Source organism: Crocodylus siamensis, chromosome 5 (assembly GCF_052110815.1).
Source record: "Crocodylus siamensis isolate JL-2025a chromosome 5, ASM5211081v1, whole genome shotgun sequence".
In the NCBI taxonomy this organism is placed as follows: Eukaryota; Metazoa; Chordata; order Crocodylia; family Crocodylidae; genus Crocodylus; species Crocodylus siamensis.
In genome coordinates, this window is record NC_143399.1 from 147596212 (window position 1) to 147620300 (window position 24089).

General features: G+C 41.3%; 1 protein-coding gene and 1 pseudogene across 5 annotated transcripts in view; one reads left to right on the forward strand and one right to left on the reverse strand.

Annotated features, from left to right (window-relative positions):
• The window catches only part of PLCL2 (phospholipase C like 2), a 188134-nt gene that overhangs the window by 47078 nt on the left and 116967 nt on the right, over positions 1-24089 (reverse strand). For 3 of the 5 annotated variants that reach the window (XM_090046589.1, XM_090046590.1, XM_090046591.1), the window contains one exon: positions 3789-3864. In XM_090046589.1, coding sequence (XP_089902715.1) covers positions 3789-3864 — 76 coding nt within the window. Of the gene's footprint in view, positions 1-3788; positions 3865-7497; positions 8038-23647; positions 23751-24089 lie in introns of those variants that run through there. The other 2 variants (XM_090046592.1, XM_090046594.1) reach the window with 2 other exon arrangements.
• Positions 20244-21272, forward strand: LOC149864710 (uncharacterized; annotated as a pseudogene).

Below are 24089 nucleotides of genomic sequence, written 5' to 3' on the forward strand. Positions count from 1 at the left end.
TCAGGGAGTAAGTATCCCTACAACAGAACTTCATGAGTTTGATGAAAGGGATTGAAACATGGTTTCCTGCAAGAGTAGTGACTGGGCTCCCAGACCCAGGGTCTCCCTTCCACCTGTACGTTCCTAGAAATGCCCATCGCAAAAAGTTGAAACTTAGGGATTCTGGTGTGCTCATCTGCTGCCATGCAAGTTTTACATTTCTTCTATGTTTTTTAAGTACAGTAGGAAGGTTTCTTTTTTATAAAGCTCTCGGCCCATCCAATAATATCTGAAAACTAATACTGGTAGATAATTATACAAATGGGATGAAATTTAATATGATTTTAAAATCTTTATGGACCGTGCATCCACCTCTATTCCCCAACAATGAATCTTAAGTTTATAGAAAGTGTTAGTCAAGTAATATAATAATACAGGTTTTTTCCTTCAAAATACCAACAGCATAGTGCTATGCTTCTTTTTAAAAATGTTCACCTTTTTTTTCTATCAGCACAATTTTTTCCCCTGTAGTTAAAAGAGATTCTTCTTTTTGAATCTCTGAATTAGGAGTTAGGATGCCTCATTTTTATTTATTTTACATATTGCTGTTAAACATGTTGGTCTTATGGTACCAAGGTAAGGAATTCTCAGAATTGTAAATTATATAAACCACATAATACACAGGCTACCTCTTGGACAACCTGCACTCCTGTTCAGTTTTACAGACTAATTCTTTGTAGCAAATATAACAATTACACAGAGTGGTATGAAAATAGCACCTTTCAGCACAGTTAAGAAGCAAAAATCTTCTGCTTTGTTGGTATATAAGGACAAAGTCCAAAATTAATCCTGGTATGTTTTGTTAAGCAAAGCATATTATCAGGGAAAAGGAATTTATCTGAAGGTTAACAAAGTCGTACTTGTGCAGAATGCCACGGTGCTGACAAGATATGTGCAAAGCAGATTTTCTTTTAAATAAAGACTGTAGTATATTCTTCAGACAAATGCCAGTATTGTTTCCTCAGCTATTTTGTTTGAAATAGGAAATATTTTCATATGCCTCAGCAAGAAACCTGACTGAACTCTAGGATTTTGCACTACCTGACCAAGGAGGGGCTGTGGTTTCATTTCATTTCCCCTATTTCATACGCTCAAATTTAGTAAGTAATTCGCCATACTTTCCAACAAGATGCTTCTTCAAAGGGTCATCTTGGATGGAGCCTCTTACTTCCCAAACTTATTTATCCTCTTCTCTAGATGTCCAACAATTTGGTTTGAACCAAAATGTAGTTGGTCCATAAGTATGTGCAAAGTGATGCTTTTGTAAAGCATCCAGCTGCATTGTGACCTGGAATCAATCCAGAAGCCCACACTGTTACTGGTAGCAGCACTATCTTCAAAGGATGTAGGGTTAAGGTGGGACAGTGTACTACATTTCTCTCCTATCTTAACTTACAGAGGTGGCTAAGGTTCAGAAGAAAAGAAACACTGCAGCTGCCTCAAGGCTTTGGCAGCTGTTACTGCAGCAAAAACTCAATAAGAACTTCAGGAAAATTCTTATTATAACCACGTGAAATTCTCCCTGTCCTCCAGCTGTCAAGGCATTTCCCTCCTAACAATGAACGAACGCAGTGCCTTGCCTCAAAGGCACAAGTATTGCCTAGTTTCCCATTTCTTTTTGTGTTCCTCCCTCCCCCCCCAAAACACTGCTCATGTAAATGATTATGCAAATAATCATTCACCTTGTCTATCCATAAATAATGTGCTTGTTTTTCTTCCTTTTAAGTACCTGTTAAGGTATTGACTTTAGGAAAAAATCTTGAGAAAATCTTTTCAATTTTATTTTCTCTGTTTTGATTTTCTCTGTTTATTTTCTGTTTCAGCAGTGAAAGTTCAGTCCAGCAGTTCTTCATAGTTACATTCACCATATCTATATTTCTCAGACCTGCCGCTGGCTCCATCTATAGCTGTTACTGTATAGTATAGTAGATTAGTCTAATTGTCAAGGATACTTATCTTCATTCAGTACTTCTACCACTTAAGTCACTTCAGATGCATCATTTTAGTTCAACAGCACAACATATTTATGTCAGTCATATCCCTGACATGTCTATGCATTGGTCTAACCCATGTAACCCCTGGCACAGTTGCCAGAGCATGGCACACAGAAGCATTCTGCTTGGTATACGCGCCTTGGGGCGCACAGTTGGGAAGGGGCTAGGGTTGCACTGCCACAACAAGGATCAGGCCCCTTGCAGCTTCCCTGCTATCCGCTTCTGGCATGCTAACATCTTACAAGTCAAGGTTGTTGATATTTTTGGCACTCTGCCCAAAAATGTTGCCAACCCCTGGTCTAACCTTCCCAGATGACAACACTCTTACATACACTATCATTTCTGTAAGGCAATGGTTCTTGACCTTTTTAGACTGAAGGCATCCCCCACCATAATTTTCTGAATTTAGCAGAATCTCATTTCCAACTCTATTTTAATTCAATTTTGGCAATGGAAAGATAAAGCAATTCCGCTCTTGCAAACAATTAAAAAAAGCACAACAGTTCAAAATGTTTTTTGCCTCTGTAGATTATTATTTGAGATCTCTGGGTTTATCCTGTATATCATGTTGCACACCTAACCATGCTAAAACTCCAACACCCTGAATCCCCCTTAAAAATATCTCATGGAACCCCAGGCAGTCAAAAAAAAGATAAAAATAATGGAATGAGAAAATACAGCTGTAGTTTAAGTGATATATACATATAACTTTTAATTCCTTAAAATTTCATTTTTTAGTGGAAGCCACTGATTATATTCTCTAATCCAATGTTTCTCAATCAGAGTGCCACAGCCCAGAGAGCCTCTGAAAGGTGCGTTATGGCATGAGGAGGTAAGTTTAAACTCATGTTCTTCCCTGCCTGGCACTCCCTTAACTTCCACTGCCTGGCCCCTCTGCAAAGAGATATAGGCACTGTAATGTATTAGCTTTTGAAATGGGGTCCCACTAAATTCACACAAGATGTGAAGTATGCCTTGAGTCTAAAAAGGTTGAAAACCACTGCCTGAATCACTCAGCATTGTCAAGACATTTTTATGTGACAGGCTTCACAGTATTTAGTTGATCAAAGACAAGGGGCTAAAAAAGGCTTGGTTCTAACTCCAGCTAAACTAATTTATCTTGTGTAGCATCTCACTTGATCAATTTGTGCTTCAGTCAACCCAAAGGAAATAGATGATATTAAAGTAAAATTGCAAATTGAAAATGAGACATGGACTACTAATACAGGCATTACTATTAACAATACATCTGACAAGTTTCTCTAATATAAAAATCTCTAACAAGTATGTGTTTTCATAATAATTCATCAGATTGCAAAACAGAAAGTTAAGCAATGTTTTAGCCACTTGTGTACATTATAGCTTCCCCTTACATCAACATGTTAGGCAACATAGCTGACATAGCCTTGACATTTGTATAGAAATGGCACATTTTTCTCAAATATATCAGTATTTTTACACTCCATCTTTGCTTTGGCATAACAGAATTTATCATCAACCAACTGCATAAACTTAACATTTTTAATGATTTCCGAAGTCCAGCTGCAATGCTATCAATCCAAGTGTAAACAATTCACTCAGTACTGGATAAGCACCCAAAAGGTACACTTTCACCACTGTTGTACATGCCTAAATTTTATTCTACTTGAGCACAAAAGGATTAAATTAACGCCATTCATGGTTTTGTAAAAATAAAAATATAAGAGAAATCCCTTCCTGTATTTTAATTTATTCAGAAAAAGAGCTTGCACTTACCTGCCTTCTGACACTGTACGATTTTCTCATATAAGCTATCTGAATTTTCAACAAGAATCTTTATGGTCTGAATCATCTGTAGAGAAAATATGAGATTAAACTGTTCAAACACATATTAATAAATCTCAGAATCATTGCAATTGTGATACTGGTATTTTTGAAAAAGTTTTTTAAACTCTGACCAATCTGTCTAAATACCCCCTTCTGGGATGTGTATAGAATTTTGTTTGTTGAGGGCACGAACATATTTAACAGAATGGTTTAAATGAAGTTTAAACCTGAAGCTGACAGACCTGCAAGCCTGTTAAAATGGTTTAAACCTACCTGGAAAATCAAATATTATGTTGAACTGCTTCACTGTGAACTGGCTCAATGTTATGTGTGGACACCAACTTTTCTAGAACATGGGTCTGGCCAGTCATTCAGGCATCCCACACTGCATTGCTCCTCAACAGCCCCTCCCCCCTCTCCATATACTGCTGCAACTGGCCAGTCTGGTATGTAGCCAGAACTCTACTGCTCCTTTCTGATCTCTAACCACTCTTGTTGGCACTTTTTATTAATGAGCACCTTGCATTGCTTATTTAATAAAAGCTGTCTTTCTAACAACCAGCTGTGTCCTCACTCCCTACTCAACCAAGGCTCATCAACATGCCTTCCCCAGCTCCTAGCAACCAAAATACCAGGATCCAGGCACTCTCCCTGCTTCCACCCCCAAGTTGAGCAACCTCACTGAAGACTTCCATCATTTGCAGGCTATTGCAGTTTACCAAATTCATGTTTAAGAAACGAAGGAAAACAGGAAAGTGACAACAACCCCAGCCACAAGTCACCTACACTCTGGCACTCTCAAAGCTTGAGTGTAAGCATTTCCCCTGGTGTCAGAGTCACAGCAAATGGATTATTAATTTTATACAACTTATTCTCCCATTCCAAGTAACCTGTATGCAATTTTAAAAAGCTGAATTGTCCTGTTTCCTGATTATATCCGAAAAATCCATTAGAAAGTAAAAAATGTACAGAACTAAATGAGAAAAAATATGATTTTCTCAAGCATGTCAAAGGTACACATGAAATATTTGTGCTGACTGGCTCTCCATTCAGGCAAATGTTGTCTAATAAACAAGTTAAAGCAATTATCAGAGAATTATTTAACATACAATTCTTAATTAACATTTTAAAGATAGTTGTACTATAACAGAAGGTGCTAGTAACCAAAATATTGTATGCAAGCCCAAGACCATTCACTGAGAATCACTACAAGCTTTTTATTCCTGATCTGCTATGAAAAAGCTGAAGACACTTTATATTTAATAGTGTTCATCATTAATGGTACCTCTCTTTAGCAACATTCAGTAATTACAGTCGATCCACACTATAGATCAGTGGATCTCAACCAGGGTGCCATAGCACTGTGGGGTGCCTTGAGATTTCAAGCCAAACAATATTAGCACTGTTAGGTTTACAAACATGATTCACAAGATAAACCCAGAGATTTCAAATAGAAAACCACAGTTGTGATCTTTCTGAGTTCTTTGCAACAACAAAAAAACTTCCTTTTTCTTTGTATTATCAAAAAAGAGTAAAAACTAAGTGCTGCCTTTTTCTGATGGCCGCATTGAGTCTGTCCAGGGATGCCTCGAGTCTAAAAATTTTGAAAACCACTGTTATAGATGTTTTTTAAGACGGAGAATTTGTTTGTTGTTTCAACATTTATGCCAGGAAGTGTATGTATGTTTGTTTCTGTAATGGGCTTTGGGGGAGGGGAAGGGGGGAGCAGAAGGAAGGAGAGAGAGAGGGAGGGAAAGCCCATACACCCCCAGTACAACCTGCACAATGGTGGAGGGAAGGGAGGGGTGTAGCTGTGGTGGAGGGAATCCTGGGAGGCTGCACCCAGCTATGCCAAAGTCTGACAGTCCAGGTTTAGTTATATCTTAAAGAACTTCTCAGTATTTGTTAAATTCAAGGTATTTATATAGTTAACATAAGGAAGTTAACTAGATTACTGCAGATACTAATAACTGTATCCACAGTAAAGTGACCAAAGTAAGATAGTGAAAGTAAAAATCTACAAGTCTGAAGAGACAGACATCATCTTCATTCTGCAAGGATGGCAACACTTTTCAGCCCATCAGTGTTCAGCTTTCATTATATTTTTCTATTAATTAATCAAAACCTCATTTCCCATCTGTCTTGATGAAAGTAACCTGAGCTCTGCCCATATGGTTCTTCCTCCAGACAATAAAAAATGCAGTCACTATGATCATCTTCTTCACCAGGTGTTTGACCATGTCATCCCTTTTTTTTTTTTTTTTTGAACAAGCTCCTATAGCTCCACAGGATTAGTTTCTTGTGACACCCATAACAACTCTGCCTTTTCCTAGTTACACTATTTGCCCTTATTTTGTCTGTGTTCCCTTCCCCTTTCCTTCCTGACTGGCACCATCTTCTGTGCTGTTTCCATCCACAACTGCCTCTATGCCAGCCCCAACACACAATACACCTTTCCTGAGTAGAATTCATCTGAAAAGCCACTACTCCAGACCAGAAGTCAGCAACCTCTTCTGGCAGTGGAATGAACCAGCTCAGGGCAAAGGCAGGCTGGTGGAAGGACCCACTCCCAGTATTGCTGCTTCTCCTTGCTGTCCAGTTGTACTGCAGCATGGGCAAAGTGCCTGGCTACAGTACAGATAGAACCCTTCACTGCCAAATACTGCCAAAGCCGCTGCTCTGCAAAGTGGATCCAGTGGTCCAGCACAGCAGCTGCCTATGCCACACACAGTGGCCTATGCACTGCACTGCAGGTTGCCAAACCCTGCTGTAGACATATTCATGTCATTCATGAAGAGACACAAAGAGATGCTGTAAAGCTGTGTCTGCTGTTATACCTACTGAGAAGTAGCCAACTATAACCGAAAAACATAATGGGGAAACCAACCTATTTTACACAATTAACCTGTTAAAGGTTCATAGACGTTAGGGCTGGAAGGGACGTTGCAAGATCATCGGGTCCACCTCCCTGACCAAGGGGCAGGAAGTCAGTTGGGGTCAGATCACCCCAGCAAGATAAGCATCCAGGCATTTCTTAAAGGTATCCAGAGTAGGTGCTTGCACCACTTCTGGAGGGAGTCTATTCCAGACTCTGGAGACTTGAACAGTAAAGATGTTTTTCCTTATATCCAGTCTGGAAGGGTCTTTCAGCAGTTTGTGACTATTACACCTTGTCTTCCCTTGGAGTGTTCTGGTGAAGAGATGTCCTCTCAGTTCCTGATGCACACTCCTTATATACTTAGTAGCAAATTGCCTCTCAAGAATGACGGGGCGGGAGGGGGGGCAGGGACAGAGCCCTGAGTTCGGCCCTGCGCCTTCCCCCTTCCCTGCTGCTTTGTGTCCGGCCCCGCTCCACCCTTCCTCCGTCACTTTGATTCCAGTCTCTCTCTCTCCCCCCACCCTCGCCGTTGTGTCCACCTGGCCTGTGTCTCCCTCCCTCCCTCCTTGCCTACCACATCCCCCTCCCTGCTGGCTGTTCTGGGGGGTGTCAGAGCCAGAGGGCACCACCACCATGACCCCCCACTTCACCCTCAGGCAGGGAGATGTGGGGAAGCCCTGCTGCTCAGGTGGCCAAGGTGCGTTCACCATCGCCACAAACTTCCTGGGCAGTGGCTCAAACGGGCTCACACAGCTTGGGCCGTGCAGCCAATCACCACCTGCCCTCTCAGCTGCACATGCGCAGTTGCCCAAAAGCATTATGGACACACAGTCACACAGACTAAGCCTTTTATTATACAGGCAGTCCTCGGACTTATGACACAACTGGTTCCTGAAAACCAGGTCTTAAGTCAAAACGTTGCAACTCTGAACCAATTTTCCCATAAGAAACAATGTTACAAATGGAGGATTGGTTCCTGAACCAAGGCCTGATACTCTAGTTTCACCAAAAATACCCCAGAATTTTGTACTCGATCAATTATAGATGAGCAATATAGCTACATTGATGTATTTGTATTGTAAATAGTGATCATATTGATTTGGAAGGACTTCTTTGAGGTGACTTTGCTGGACTTGTTGAAGGGTTCTTGGCTGGGGTCTTCTCAGGAGTCTTGGCTGCAGGTTTTTCTGAAGTCTTGTCTGCTTTCTTACAGAAAGTATCCAAGGAAGTTTGGACAGATGTTCTCCAGGGAGATGGAAGACATAGCAAACTTGTTCGCTGGCATGGCATCACATCAGATCGAGCGTTGTAAAGTTGAAACTGATGTCAGAAAGTTGAAACAGGGTGTCAATTTATAAACATAAGTGCAAAACATAACTTGAAAAGCTGTAAGTCAAGGACTGCCTGTATTAGAATAGGCTGCCACCAAGTCACCCCTGACATGATGTGTGCCCCTGGAGGCTGGGGGCACACGGCGACTGCCCACAGGCAGCGGTGGGTGAATGGCAGCCACCTCCTATCTAAGGGGGTGCATGCGCACCTGCATACATACCCTACATGTCGCCAATGACCCCTGAGCTTTCACTTCTCCAGGCTGAAGAGCCCCATGCCTCTCAGCTTCTCCTCATAAAACCTGTTCTCTTGGCCTCTAATCATGCGCATGGCTCTCCTCTGGACTGTCTCAAGCTTCTCCACATCCTTTCTGAAGTGGGGAGCCCAGAATTTGATGCAGTACTCCAGCTGCAGCCTTACTAAGGCTGAGTAAAGTGGGTCTTGGGTCTTGCTTGAGATGCACTGTTTTTTTTCTTTTCTTTTCTTTTTTTTTTTAAACAGAAGCATCATTTTAATTTAACACTGTAGTACCAAGATATGGCCAATCATTACTGTGTTCATTTCTCTTCTGGTATCCCTTCCCCTATCCTTTGATTTTAGTTTGTTAGGGAAAGGATTTCTGCTCCTGTTTATTTCAGTGATAATTAGCAGACCAGCCCTGTCCTAACTGATGTCAATAGAAAATGCCTCATTCACCATAGGCAATACCACAAACTAGTAAAATTCTTTTTTGACAATTTAAAATAAAATCTGTCTAATCCTGTACTTTGCTGCCTACAATGTATTTGGGACTAACTAAAAAAGGAACTTTTCCTACAGGAATAGTTTTCATAGTTTTGGCAATACCTCTGCTCTTATGAATTCACTCACTTTGATAATCCCTTCTGTGACAAAGTTCTAGCTTACAAACTAATTTTACTGATTATTCATAGTATGAGATGAGTTGTGTAGCCCTGGTCTATTCTGAGTGTCAGGGGGCTGCATGCTGAATTGGGCATGAGCTACAGGCTACACACCATGTGGCTGCATGTCATGGGCACTCTGAGACTCCCACATAGGTAGTGCAAGCCCTCCACCCCTCTATGTTTCCACTACACAGGTAGTGTGTCCCTTTCCCTCCCCACCCCACCTTGGAGTGGGGTCACCAGATCCCCTATCACTATACAGCTCTGCCTCAGATACCATGGCTGCCACACAAGTATTAGCAATGCAGGGAGTGGCCACTGGTCCACAGGCCATACATTAACCCCTCATGAGTGAGGTGCACAAGGCTAAATATAGAAAGTCAAAAACCCAAAGGCTAAATTAATTCAGTCTTCACAGGTTAGTCTAAGCTGTGTAGATTGAACCCATAAGTAAGTGAACAGACATTCACTTTTGATTCCAGAAATGCAGCCACATGCCTGCAGTGGCTCGGACCAAAAGCTGTGAGGTGCTAGAGCACACCTGCTTGCTCAGCTAGAGCAGACAGCTTGGGCCAAGGCTAGCCCTCTCACTGTGCAAGAGGGGGTTTGTGGGGAAGTGCAAAGCATCCTGGAATGCTGGGGGACTGAGTTAACTTGAATCTGGAGGGGATCTGGGACAGAAGTTCAACAGACTGATTTAACCCAGATCATGTAAGTATGATACAACATTCATCCAGGTTTATTTCAAATTGGTTTCAGTCATTTTGAAAGCAGTTTACATGTATTGAACATCTGTTGTGTTACAGATTTGAACCAGTTTCCAATCACTTACACTGGTTTATGTGTAATTTCTGTCTCTAGCCCAGCTAGACAGCTCTTGTGTAGCCCATCCAAAATTACTTGATTTGTGGAACACTGGCAGTGCATTGTGTTTGCCTCCTATCATATTACATGTATACAATATTATTAGACATGGATCAGTTCAATTCTAACCCAAACACTGGTATTTTTTACATTCAGGACACCTTCCACTCTGTTACACATAAATCAGATACGCTCATTAATATTTAGAAATAGTAGGCATGTCTACACAAGACTCTTTATTGCACAGTAGAGTTAATTACTGAGCAGCAAGCATCTGTGTCTATATGTGCAGATGCTTACTGCACAGTAATTGGTTCTAATCATGAGTAAATCTGCTACCTGCAAATGCATGTAGAAAAGGTACTCAAAATTAGTAATTGTGCAGTAGTGCACGTGAAGAATCCTGACCAGGAGTCTTTCCAAATGTGCTCCCAGTCAGCCAGGCAGCAGGGACTGGGAGCAGGGAGTTTGCTCCCTGACCCCAAGAGTTGCCTACTGCCAGGGCACTCCTGTGCCCTGACTGGCTGATTAAGGCATGGGGCTTGAAAAGAGATGCAGGGGTGAGGCAGGTCCCAGCCCCCTTTTCCCATCCACTGGTGGGACAGCTAGGGGAATGGGGATGGGACCTGCCCCTCCCCCTCCTCCATAGCTCTTTCCAAGTCCCCTGACTCCGACTGGGGAGCTGGGGCCAAGAGTTCCCTGCTGCCTCCTGGGGGCAGGAGCAATGTCCCAGCCCCCACCAGGAAACAGCTGTCTCTTGGCCCAGTGTTCCCTGCCAGCCCCTGGGTTAGCACTCAGGAGGAGCCTAAAGCTCCCCTTGGCTGCTGCAGGAGGCCTGTTCAGGGTCAGATTGCTGCCATGAGCAGTAAATCTGTTCCTAACACCCTGCATGGGGCCATTGCTCAACAACTCAGGAGAGCTGGTTACTGGCATCCAGGAGAAAGCTGAACTCCTGAATGACTACTTCGCCTCAGTCTTTCACCAGACCAAGGGGAAAACCACGACAGGTAGAGTAGAGGATGAGCATGGTAGGAATAATCGCCTTCCTACTATTGCCGTAGAACTAGAGTATGACCAGTTAATAACATTAGACATAAACAAGTCAGAGGGACCAGACGATCTTTATCCAAGAGTGCTGAAGGGGCTGAAGCCATTGCAGAACCCCTGGCAAAATTCTTCCACAACTCACGGCACTCTGGAGAAGGAAGAGGGCCAGTGGTATGCCCATCCACAAGAAGGGCAGGAGTAACTATAGGCCAGTCAGCCTAACTTCCATCCTAGGGAAAATCTTAGAAAAGTTCATCGAGGAGTCTATCTGCAATAAGCTTTCAGAAGGTAAGATTCTGAATGATAGCCAGCATGGCTTTGTCACGGGCAGGTTTTGCCTTACCAATCTCATCTCCTTCTATCCAGTAACTTGCCACCTGGACACTAGAGAGCAGGATGACATTGTATACCTTGACTTCCAAAAGGCCTTTGATCTAGTATCCCACAATATCCTTGCGAGAAAATTGGAGGATTGTAGGCTTAAGTCCAAGACTGTCAAGTGAGTGAGAAACTGGCTGCAGAATAGAACCCAGAGAGTTGTAGTGAACAGATCTGTATCATCCTGGCAAGAAGTGGGCAGCAGTGTTCGGCAGGGATTGGTGTTTGGTCCAGTACTTTTCAACATCTTTATTAATGATTTGGATGTGGGGGTGAACAGCTCACTGGCCAAGTTCACGGATGACACCACGTTATGGGGAAGCATGGTCATATTTCAAGATAGGCTACAGATACAGGCAGACCTAGACAGGCTAGCAAGTTGGGCAGATTGGACTCTGATGAAGTTCAACATGAAGAAATGTAAGGTGCTCCACCCCTGGACAAGCAACCCCCAACATACCTACAGGCTTGGCGGCACCAAACTGACTAGCACCACGTATGAAAGGGACCCAGCGGTAATAATAGACCACAATATAAATATAAGCCAGCAATACTGTAGCCAGTATGATCAATAATACTCTGGCGTGCATCAATCGATGCATCCCCAGCAAAACCAAAGAGGTGATTATTCCGCTTTACTCAGCACTGGTGAGACTGCAGCTGGAGTACTATTTCCAGTTCTGGGCACCACACTTTAAGAAGGATGTGGACAAGCTTGAGAAAGTCCAAAGAAAAGCCACCCATATGATGAGTCTTAAAAGGCAAGCCATACAAGGAAAAGCTGAGGGATCTGGGACTCCTTAGCCTGAGGAAAAGGAGGCTGAGAGGGGACCTGGTAGCAGCTTACCGCTACACTAGGGGACTATATATCAAGGGCTTGGTGAGCAACTGTTCACCAGGGCACCCAAGGGGAAAACCAGAAGTAATAGCCACAAATTCCTGGAAGATCAATACAAGCTCAACATTAGGAAAAACTTCTTTACAGCCAGGGTGTCCAGACTGTGGAATAAGCTCCCTCCAGAGGTGGTGCAGTCATCTACCCTGGAAATCTTCAAAAGGAGACTAGACTGTCGCCTTGGTGGGGTCACCTGACCCCCAGTTATCTTTCCTGCTTAGTGCACGGGGCTGGACCCAATGATCTCCCAAGGTCTCTTCTGGCCTTACAATCTATGAATTTATAGACACCTGCCCAGGAGTGTTTACTCATGAGTAGTTTACTCATGAGTAAATTGCTGCCAGATCAAATGCAAATGTAGACATACCCCCAGTGAGGAACAAGTCTCAAAAGCATAATAAAAACTGTTCCTTAGTATAAGTGCTCTACGTTAAACTAACATAGAAGAGGTTGCAAAGTAAAGATTCTCTAACTAGTTATGCTCTTATTTATTTATTTATATATTGTATTTGCAAAATAGTTCAGGCAAATTAATTTCTCAGACGGGAGGAAATTTAATCAAATAGTAATAGTTGTTTTAATAACCCTGTATCCTGGAGTGGTTAAATCAGGTTCCATTATAATGCCCTACATGGGTACTTCAGAGCCTTGACTTTGAAAACTGTTTGGCCTGTAAACTGATCATTTTACTCTTAAATCACAGTACTTGTAGAAAATTGTCAATCTGTTTTCATATGTTAGGTTATTAAAACTACTCTGACAGGAAATTTTGACTTTTTCTAGTCCAACAATAGTTAATAGTTTCTTTTAAATCCTTCAATCTCACTGAAAAGCTGTGCAGAGGCTTTATTTAAAAAAAACAAACAAAAAAAACAAGCTTGTGATTATCAAAGATGTTTTTCCTGTTAGTTTTAGGACCAAGTCTGGTCCTATGCATTTTAAAGAGAACAACAAGTTCCCTCCTGGTCTCACTGATGTCAAAAGAAGTAGTGTGTGCATGTCTATTTAACTGAACATTTTTTATATATACTCAATGCTATGTGTATGAGTACACTGGCCTCTAGTAGTTACTATTAACTTAGAAAAAGTATATGATCTGTTCATCAGGTTAGTTTTAACAACAATTAACTTTGTTAACTGAAGATCAGCAATACATACCTTCTTTTGCTTGATCAGACGGAAATGGAACAAGTATATGTGTATTGAAAACATAAGTCTCCACTCTGAGACTCAGATTAAAAACAAGTTTTTCGTAGCTTCTGTTATGAGTCAATCCTTAGTTTTAGCATTCTCTAACAAGATTTACATATTTTTTCACAACTACAGATAAAGATAATTAATGAAAACGTGACTGACCTGGATCAAAATGAAAGTAACAATATTTGCAAACATTGTTAAAGTAGGAGACAACTGGATAGTCATTCATCATTTAAAAATAAGCATCGAATTCAGAGTGCTGAACATTCCCATTATTTCCCCCTCTTAAGAATATGCTGCAGTAGAATGGGCAATCTGAGGCCTGAAAACTAGATGAAACATTTTCAAAATGAGTATACATTACATGTTAGAAAATTAGAATGGGAACATTAGGTTGAAAGGTCTCAAAGTCATTCAACTCAAGGCCTCAGAAGCAGTCAGAGAAGATTCTGGATCTGGATGTGATCTAGGAAATAATCATTCAGGCTACTGTGCAACTGTGTTGACACATTCCCGACATGGATTAGAGTCACTATGAAACATGATGACCTCACGGATATGCCTAACAACATGGTCATATGCATCTAAATAAGAATAGAGGGCCCAATCCTTTATCAGCTGATATTAGGGGGAGGAGACAGGGGAGGAGGGATCAGACCAAAAATTCTGAACGCCAAGCTTTGTGGTAAAAACCCACGCACTGGTAAAAAGAACCAGCAAATAAGACAGCAATCAATAATAACCTCATTACATATCAGCTGTGGTTTGGCCCAGACAGTCGAGGTCGATTTATAATGAAGTGTAATTAATCTTTCTACTGCTTTAAGTGATGCTCAAAAGTGCCTGTATAAGAAAATATAACAGCTTCTGGGTGTTATTTCTGTATACAAGCACTCGTCACCCATGCTCCACTTCTTGGAAAAGACTTAAAATCAAACTAAATTTGCTTGATGACAGTGATTTGTTTAAAAAGCATGCCTTTCACAGAAATCATATTTGCAAATTAAACCAAAAACATATTTCCCCGAGAAAACAAGTATATTGTATATTAGTTATTCTATGCCCAATGGTGCCTTTAACAAACCACCCACACTGCAAGCATTGCAGACAAAATCTCCAGAGGAGAATTCCTTCCTGAATTCACTAGCATATTATGGGACCACATGTGATGCTCTAGGGAGTGAGTCAAATCTCAGTGTCCCCCCTCACCAGCTTTAGGATTTTATATTCCCAAATCTAAGGTAAAGTCACTTTTCTTGGGAAGTGGAAACACCACATTTATACCCCACTACTGTGCAAGAACATTAGGGTCTCCTTACACTTACTCCTTGGGAGAACCTCAGAAAGAAGCAAGGAAAAAAAACTGGTCCTGAATTTGCAGGGTTCCAAAAACAGAAGGAAAGAAGTAAAAACAATCAAAAGTACCAAGGTAACAAAAAAAATCATGGAAGTAACAAATAGTTTACAAAGTCCCGACTAATAAGTAAGTTTATGCATGCTTCTCAGTTCATTGTGAACACACCATTCAGGAAAGACAATGGCTAGAGTATATAGCCAAGATGCTCCAATATGTAAGGGCTGTCATCTTCTCCACCTCAAAGACATTAAAATCCATTTCAACTTCAACAGTCATTAGTTCATGCTTCATAAATATCTGACTCCAGTGAAATAAAAAGAAAAGGGGAAACATGGTACATGAACCAAGCTTAACCTGTACAATTGTATTATAAACTGATGAAAAATACAGAGTAAAAAAACCTGAAAAAACACATCATAAAAACACCAAGAAAAACATCCCAAGTCACCCTGGAAAAAAATAATAGGTCTAATTCAGTGTTATGTTTTAAACTGTTAATATCTGAGATAATTAGCTGCGAGGAACTGGAAGACAGAAGAAAAGAGACACGTGGAATGTGCACCATCCATGATCATATACTGAAATTGAACAATCTTTCAGTTTGGTGGTGAAGTTAACACCAGCACAGATTTCCCTTCAGCACACAGAAAAAGTCACGTTCTGCATCATGTGGCACTATAGCCTGAACATCAAACAACAGTTAGCATTTGAATCTACCTCTGGCACACTGGAAACCTCACCACAAATCAGATAATGCCCTCTATTAACTATGGATTTTGCAGCATAATCTAAATCTGCCCAGATGAGAATGACTATACTCCTGAAAAAAAATCAGCGACAGATGATGATTAATTATTTTTTCCTAAAGAACTTGCCCAGGCTATTCACTGTATTTTCCATCAATATTTTGTCTTCTCTTTTTAGAGCAGATTAACATCAGTATCTATTAACCATTTCTTAGAATCAAAATCTGTAGATATTTAGTTAACATTGCCAGAGCTATTTGTAATACTAAATTGCAATCAATGATCTTTTTCACTGCTGATGTGTATCTAGTTCTCAAGAAAAATGGTTCTAATTCTACATGGAATTGACAATGAAAAGGAGCGTACTATACAAAGTCAATGGCAACAACAACAAAGACCCGTACTTACTGAATACTGAACTGTTTTGCCAATTTTATAACTTAACTCTTTATGTAATACATGTTCTACCTTATATCAAATTAGTAAAACAGAAAGTATAAAGGAAAAATGAAGTATGTAAAATGAAAACCAAAACCCTTGAACTTTCATACATCTATGTAAAATGTAGTCATGTGTCACTTACAGTCAGTGAGAATTGTACAGGTAAATAAAGTGTTCAATTTCTTAAAGGTTAGGGAAGTAAGTAATTTTTTTAGTTTCAAAATACTTCAATTATGACAAAATTTAAAATGCATTATATGTTTCCTATATCAAAATGTAATAACAAGAATAATATTTTCCCTTAAATGCACAGGTACTTGGTAAATCTTCCAATAAGCTACACGGCATAAAATGACTGTTATAATACCCTACGGTGGTAAGTGGGGAGCAACCAATAATACCAAAGAAAACTGATACAACTAATAGAAACATGGACACCTGATCTTCATTCAGTGGTAGGACAAACGTCCACCAAAGCCACCAGCATAGTTTTTGTGCCAAATCTATAACCAGATTGGCAACAATCAAGGACATCTGAGGTGCACACAGTTGTCTCTCTCTCTTTCGTATCACATTTTAGGATTACAACATTAATAGACTAATACCTAAATTTGATAACTATTTGACTGCTTTAGGGGTAGCTGCATGGATTCATTTTAGATCACCATTAAATGATCTAACTGGGCCATCATTCACAATATGTTGCACCATCTGCAAAAGCTGCACCACAATCACAACCAGGACTCTCTTTGATTTTCCATTTATGGAGTGGGTGTCCACACTTTCCATGAAACATCCAGGTGTGATTCAGGGTGGATGAAACCTCCCTCGGTAGGTCAAATCCTGGCTGGTGGATTGTAGGGTCAGTGACAGTATATTTCTGTGGCAGGTATTGCCCAGGCTTCCCTCCATCATTCTTCAATATTCTTGTTATCATCAGAGAGCTCCTTGGCTTATTTCCAGAAGGGTTTTCTAGATTTGAGCCTATCCGGTGATGGTGCAGTGGTGTCCTTGTTTATTGGGAGGTTTGGGCCTTATGGTATTCCCTCATGCATGTGGCATCGTGGAGGAGCTGCTGGGAAGTAATGTTCGCTAGGACTGGAAGCCATGGCAATGGCATACTACTTAGCATTTCTGATATAATCTGCACAGTTGCATTTAACTGTGTATCAACTAGGGGTGCACCAATAGAGATTTTTGGGCCAATACTGGTGACCAATTTTTAATAAGCCATGTTGGCCAATACTTGTCCAATTCTGATATGCAGCTGAGCAGCTTGGAGAGCGGTGTCTGGCTGGTAAGTCTGTTGTAGGGGAAGTGGCAAGGGAGGAGGGAAGGCGTGAGGGGTGCAGATCAAGGCCCCTGAGGTGAGGGAAGGTGCTACACATCCAGGGCAGAGTGGAGGTGGGGAAGAGTGTGTGTGTAGGGCTCCCTTCTGCATGCACCCTGGGAGGGCATAGCTGTGTGCCCCCAGATCTGCATATGGGGCAGGGGTGGGCTGGGGCTGGGATAGCACTGGTCTCTTTCTTTCCAGTGGAGAGGTGCTGGGCCAGGGCTGTGCTTGGGGTGGGTGGCGGAGGTGGTGGGAGGGAGTCATGGGGGGTGGAGGTTGCAGTCACCCCAAAATTCACCATAACTCCCTCTCAGCATTGCCACCACCTGCCCCAAGCACAGCCCAAGCTCAAGCCCTGCCAGGAAGAGCCTAGCACTGCCCCTGCCCCAGCTCACAGTGGTAGCCAGTCATGCCCCACACAGATCCGGGGGCATGCACCCCCCATGCCCCTTCAGGGATTCATGTAGTGGCGGGAGCTGCTACCCCTCCCTGTGCCCCTTGGATTAGCCACTTATGGCTCCATCCTACCCTCCACCCTGGCTGTGCAGTGCCTGCCGCAGCCCCAGTCCCACTCCCTCCCACACCATTGGCCTTGATCTGCCTCCAACCCATGGCCCTTCCCTCACAACAGACTTACCAGCCAGACCCAGCTGCTCTCTACGCTGCCAGGCTGAGCTCCTGGTGGCCTGCATGCTGCGCTTTGGCTGCTCATGTGCATAGGGCATTTATTGGTGGCATTAATTGGCAACCTCAGCCAAAAAAACCCAATTGCTGATGCAGTCAATTTTCGTTATATAGGTACCACTCTGATATGGGACAGATGTATCGGTGCACCTCTAGTATCAACAATCTTTGTGTGCACGCTTTTGTTCCAGACTAGGGAGCAATATTCTATTGAAGAGAAAAAAAGTGCTAGAGTAGCCATTGAAAGCATGGTTGCATTTATCACTTATCAGCCTTCTCAGTGTTTGTGATGGACCGATATGATGACTATACAAGTCAATGTTAAAATGTAAGCCTAACTTGACATTGCAAACACTATTTTGAAAAATGGGATTTACATTTTATGCATGTCACCAACTGCCTGAAAATGTCAAGGGCAAACCAAGGCAGTTTATTTTAACACTTTTCATTTCCCTAAACTGACTTGCGTCTAGAGAGCAAAGGAAGATGCGACTATAGCATGGGCAAGCATACCTCTGCTAGTTAGATTAAAGCTGGTGTAGGCATACCTACCCACAATTTGTCAGCACTTTTATTTGCTGCGTAAACTTACCCTAATACAAGAGTCATTAAGGAAGACTGTCTAAACAATACTTTTATTACAAGAATGACCAGAATAAAGAAAATTAGTTCTCCCTAATGGACTTGAAGGGGTTGGGACTTTACCAATCTAACTGGAGCTTGAAAATTGATCGATCACACAGCAGAAGAAAAAAAACTTTACTTAAGAGCAAGGTCCATCAAGGCTCTCCTGCTCTCTCATAGGCCAATCAGCCTTGCACAGCAAAAGGACTGCAGGAAGCAAGAGATTATCATGGTTTTATAAACTCCTATACAAAGCCTTTGCTTTAGGCCTAGGCAAATTAAACTGCAGAATCCTTCCTTCCCAGGAAGGGTGCCAGCAAGGAAATCTGTACTTGTGCTGTAGAAGGAATGGGCTGTAGAGGTTCTGAACTAAAAACAGTGACTGGATACTGGACAGGCTCAGCTAACCTGAAAGCACAGAGGTTCAATTACAGCAGACCAGTACCAATCAAAAGTGGGGCTCAGCCAGACCTATTACATTTTTAACAAGAAACTTAAGATTAGATATTAAATAATGGTTACACTGATTATAAATGCCCCTTTCTAGAGCTGAAGTTACATATACATTATGCTCTCATTAAGGGAGGCATTAATAACTTCCATGTAACCTGGACCCATTTCTTTATTCTGTTGGCTTTCATCAGTCAGTCAGACCATGAGTCCAAGGGATAATTTGTTGGATAAACAGCTTCCAACATCTCTAGTACTTCTGGATGAGCATTGGTGGCCTAAACTCAACCACAAAACTCTTACTATTTCTCCCCTCAAGATACCATTCTGCATTCACAGAAGCATACTAACTGGACTGAGATACTTTATTTTATTTGCAAAGTAACCAGAAACTGAAATCAGAAACCAAGGTGGGCGATGAAAATTAAGCGCGCTGAACAGCACTCATATCTGCTGAACAAGTTTTCCCAGGTGCTGCAAGAGGCAATTACACAACATGAAAAAGAAAGAAGCCAGACTCAACAGCAACATATTTTCTAAGACTGTGCAAGAAACACAACATCATTTCCAGATGACTAAACATCTTCAATCCCCTGACTACTACACACACCTCCAAATATGTTTCACAATTTTGCAAAAGAACTTCAGAGCAACTTAGAAATCATCTTCTTCACCTAACCTACTGCAAAAGAGATCAACTCAGGAAGGAAATCACCACATGCTACAAGTTAAAAGAGAAAAAACCCAGACATCTTCCCAAACATTATACAATGTATACAAAGAGACTACCAAATATCTTCTACAACATCCATCCAACATAAAAAGAAGAAATGGAACCAATTACTCTAAGAACAATTTCCCCAACAACAAAACGGCTTTCAGAGAAACAATACCAACACCTTACAGCTTTCCAACCTCAAACTTGATGAAACTGAAAGAAGCAACCAACCCTCAAATATCATCAATCTCTCCATGTACACACTTACCAAAGCTGAAAAATCTGTCCTCTAAAGGCCTGAACTTCTATCCAGAAAAATACCCTAATAAAATACTTTAATGTGGAAAACCAGAAGATTTCTCCTCCTCAACTAGAAGGTGCCTCCTCCTCAAGAAATATTTCTACAACCAAAATGAATCCACTTCCAACAATACTTCATCCTTTGACAACAGAGGAAAAAAATCCCCCCAAAAACCAAAAAAACCCTCAGATTGGACACCTTACAGTGGACAAAATTCTAACCTTGACCACTATAGTCACTGCTTCGGAGAAAGAATGAATGAGGAAATAACCAACAACACATACCACTATAACAGCCTCTCCCTCTTAGAGAGAAGGGCCATAGAATCCCTAAGATCTAACCATCAAATAGTAATAAAAACAGCATATAAAGGAGCTATAGTTATCTTTAACGATGAAGACTACATAAAAGCAGCCAACAGAAAACTCTCTGACACCACCTACTACAAAAAACTAGAGGAAGATCCTACTCCCCTTTTCATCTTGAAACTCAAAACTACTATCAAATCATTTCCATCAGAACTTCAAGAAAAGCTACAGAACTTGATCTCCTCAATACCTAACCCAGGGACTTTTTACATGTTTCCTAAAATCCACAAACAAGGGAACCTTGGCAGACCTATCATATCCAATCATGGAACCCTCACCAAGGAAATGTCAGGTTTCATTGACTCCACCCTAAAACCTCTCGTGACCCAAAGAGTGACTTGTGTCCAAGATACCACAGACTTTCTAGAAAAAGTAAAAAACATAGGCCACCTTCCCAGCAATGCCCTCCTAGTCACCATGGATGTTACCAGCTTATACACCAACATCCCACACCAGGATGGCATCCAAGCCTGCCTTATATATCTACAAGAGTAAAATTACAACTCAGAGTACAGATCCAAAGATATTACTGAACTTATACACTTCATCCTCACACACAACAACTTCACCTTCAATAATCAACACTTCGTCCAGATCATGGGCAAAGCTATGGGCACAGAAATGGCCCCACAATGCACCAAGCTTTTTATGATTCACATGGAAGAATAATTCTTCAAGGACTGCACTATCAAACTCTTGCTATACTTAAGATATATCGATGACACCATAATTTGGACTGAAAACCTGCAATCTATGACTGCTTTCCATCAGATATTCAACAAGCATCACCCCTCCATCAGACTATTTATTGAATACTCCAGCACCAACAGTTCCTTTTCAGACACAATGATCACTACCCAGAATGGTAGAATACAGCCTACCATATACGAGAAACCCATAGAGCAACATACATAGCTACACAAAACCAGCAATCACCCTAAAGAAAGCTGTGATATACAGCTATGTCCTCCAATATCACCAAATTTGCACTGAGGAAAACACTCACAATTGTCACCTCACATATCTCAACTGGGCTTTCATTCAACAAGGACGCTCCTCCAGAGACACAGATTGCACTTTTGAAAGAGTCACCCAGATACTACTGTCTGCTGAAGAATTCTTCAGCAGTAGAGAAGAAAATCTCCCATGAATCGCACATCACTGGCTATGACACGTTATCCCTCCCTGGAACCTATATGGAAAAATCCTCAAATAGCAACCCATGCTAGAAAGATGACCCAATTCTTTAACAGATCTTCCCAAAACCATCCACCCTAGCCTGTAAACAAGCACCAAACCCTGCCTACCTCATCACCAGAAACAAACTTCCTACAGCCCAAAACACACCAAATGGATCCAGACCATGCCATGACAAGAAATATAATCTGCCACCATATCTCCACCACCCTTACAATTACTACACCCCCACGGCAGAACCATCACCAGTCCTGGATCTTACAACTGTACCTCCAGAAATGTTATACATCTCATCCAGTGCATCAAATGCCCTAATGGAAGATATGCAGGAGAAACCAAACAACAACTGTGTACCAAAATGGATGCACACCAGAAATCTATCAAAGACAAGAATATCCAATTACCTGTGGGGGCACATTTCTCACAAGAAAACCATTCTCTCTCCAATCTCTCGATTTTAATCCTCAAAGGGAGTTTACGAAACACCTTTCATAGACAAGCCTATGAACTTCACTGCATTAGTCTACTGGATACAAAAAAATCATGGACTAAACATAGACACTGTATTTATGACAAATTATAACCTGCCTAACCTCGGACTCCTCAGGTTACCTCTCCACTTTGTACCAGTCATATTCATTCCCCTTTCCTCCCACCCCCACTTGTCTCTCATCCATTGACTACAGCTGCAGTCATTCCCCTTCCCCGCACGCCCTCCCCCACACCTGTCTTTTCCTCATTGACATTTTCACTGACTGGCTTTCTTGCACACATACTGGGCTCTGGCTGCTTTACTATTTGATCAAGGAAGAGCACAGACCAACTGCAGATACTTCCTCAGCCTGACAAAGGGTATCTATACCTGAAAGCTTGCAAAGAAGAATTTTTCCAACTATCTGAGTTGATCTAATGAAACATATCAGATTTACCCAAAGAACCCTGTCTGTGGAAGAGGCAATGAACTTGTTTTTACTTCCCACACATCTTTATCTTACAGAGTTCAGTTACTCTTTATAACACAATAGGTCAGCTTCAGTTTAATATTTCTATCACAGAAGTTCAACTCCCCTAAATTCTTCTGTTGCAAGCCATTGTAAGCTGTGAAGGTAAAGTCCTGTCAGTGGCCATAAACAAAAGATTACTGTAACATCCTACAAAAACCTTTACCTCGCAGCCTGGCAAATAAAGGTTATCTTCTCTCAGACTCTACTAGTACTGCTATGACTCCATTAAAGTGGGCAGTCCAAATGGAATTACTTGTCCCAACGGAACAGACAGCCCCTAAGGTAAAAATGCAGCAAATTGCTTCATATCACTGTCTTAATTTGCCACTATCTAACTACAATGTCATCTTAGCCATGTATATGAGTTCAACCTGTAACCATCTGTAATAACCACATGGCTACTTATAATACAGACAAAACACTAACATTATTTTGAGGATTCATCATCCAAGTGCATGCCAAGGTCATCAAGCAAAATCAGTTTTGGTGTCTTCAAACACATATGGCCTCTGTCAACTAACAAGATGGCTTTCATTTGTATCAATATGCAGAAGTAAATGAAGACCAGTGGCAGCTAGACCCTATCTCTAGGAAGCACAAATTAAACAGAGTGCTTAATTTGATAAGAGTGGATCTTTTAACATTGGAATCAATGATACTTGGTTAATGGATAGTGCCAGTTGCCCAATTTACATGGCTACCTGTGTTACTTGCAGACATGTCAAGTGGCTTAAGCATACTGAACCAAAACCCTGACAGATGCCAACTGCAACAAAGCTGATCCCACAGTATTATCCAACCAAGTTTCAGTGATTAGCTACCTCATCATTAAATTAAAAACTGATACACAGACAAGCAGGTTCTTTGTGACAGCTGGCTTCCGCTGAATGATGTCCCAGCATATGCTTTGCTGGTGTCATCGTACTTATTACTGAACAGTGCTGCAGACTGAAGCCTGACTTTGGGAACAAGATAAGTATTTTTTCCCTTGCCATTGCAGAGTTTTATAAAGTTTTTACTTTTCCCATGAGTTATCCTATAGGGCATAAGACATTAAAAAACATGCAATGGTGTGGAAGAAGCACTTGCCTTATCTCCAGGCTTCAGTATACAGCAGTGTTCAGTGATGGGTGTGATGACACCAGCAGAGTGTATGCTGAAGTATCACACAGAGGAAGCTGCAGTTCATGAACTTGAGAGGAAAAAATAAAACACTGTTAAATGCTGAAAAAGATGTTATAAATGTCCATTTTCCCAGTGCCTCAACAAAATATTCTGATCTTTTTATCAAGCTTACAGAGTGTCTTTAAGGAATCTTTTGTACATTCATCAATAGAGGAAAAATAAGTACCTTTATGTGCTAAGAAACAGATTTATTTTGTTCCTAGTCATATTGCTGCTTTATATTATTCGGAAGGCATTACTTGACTCACTAATGCACAGACAAAAGTTAAAAATACTTTTTTTTAAACATTCCTTAGTGAAATACTGGTTCTAATCAAGTCAAATGTCAAAACCCTGTGACCAGGCT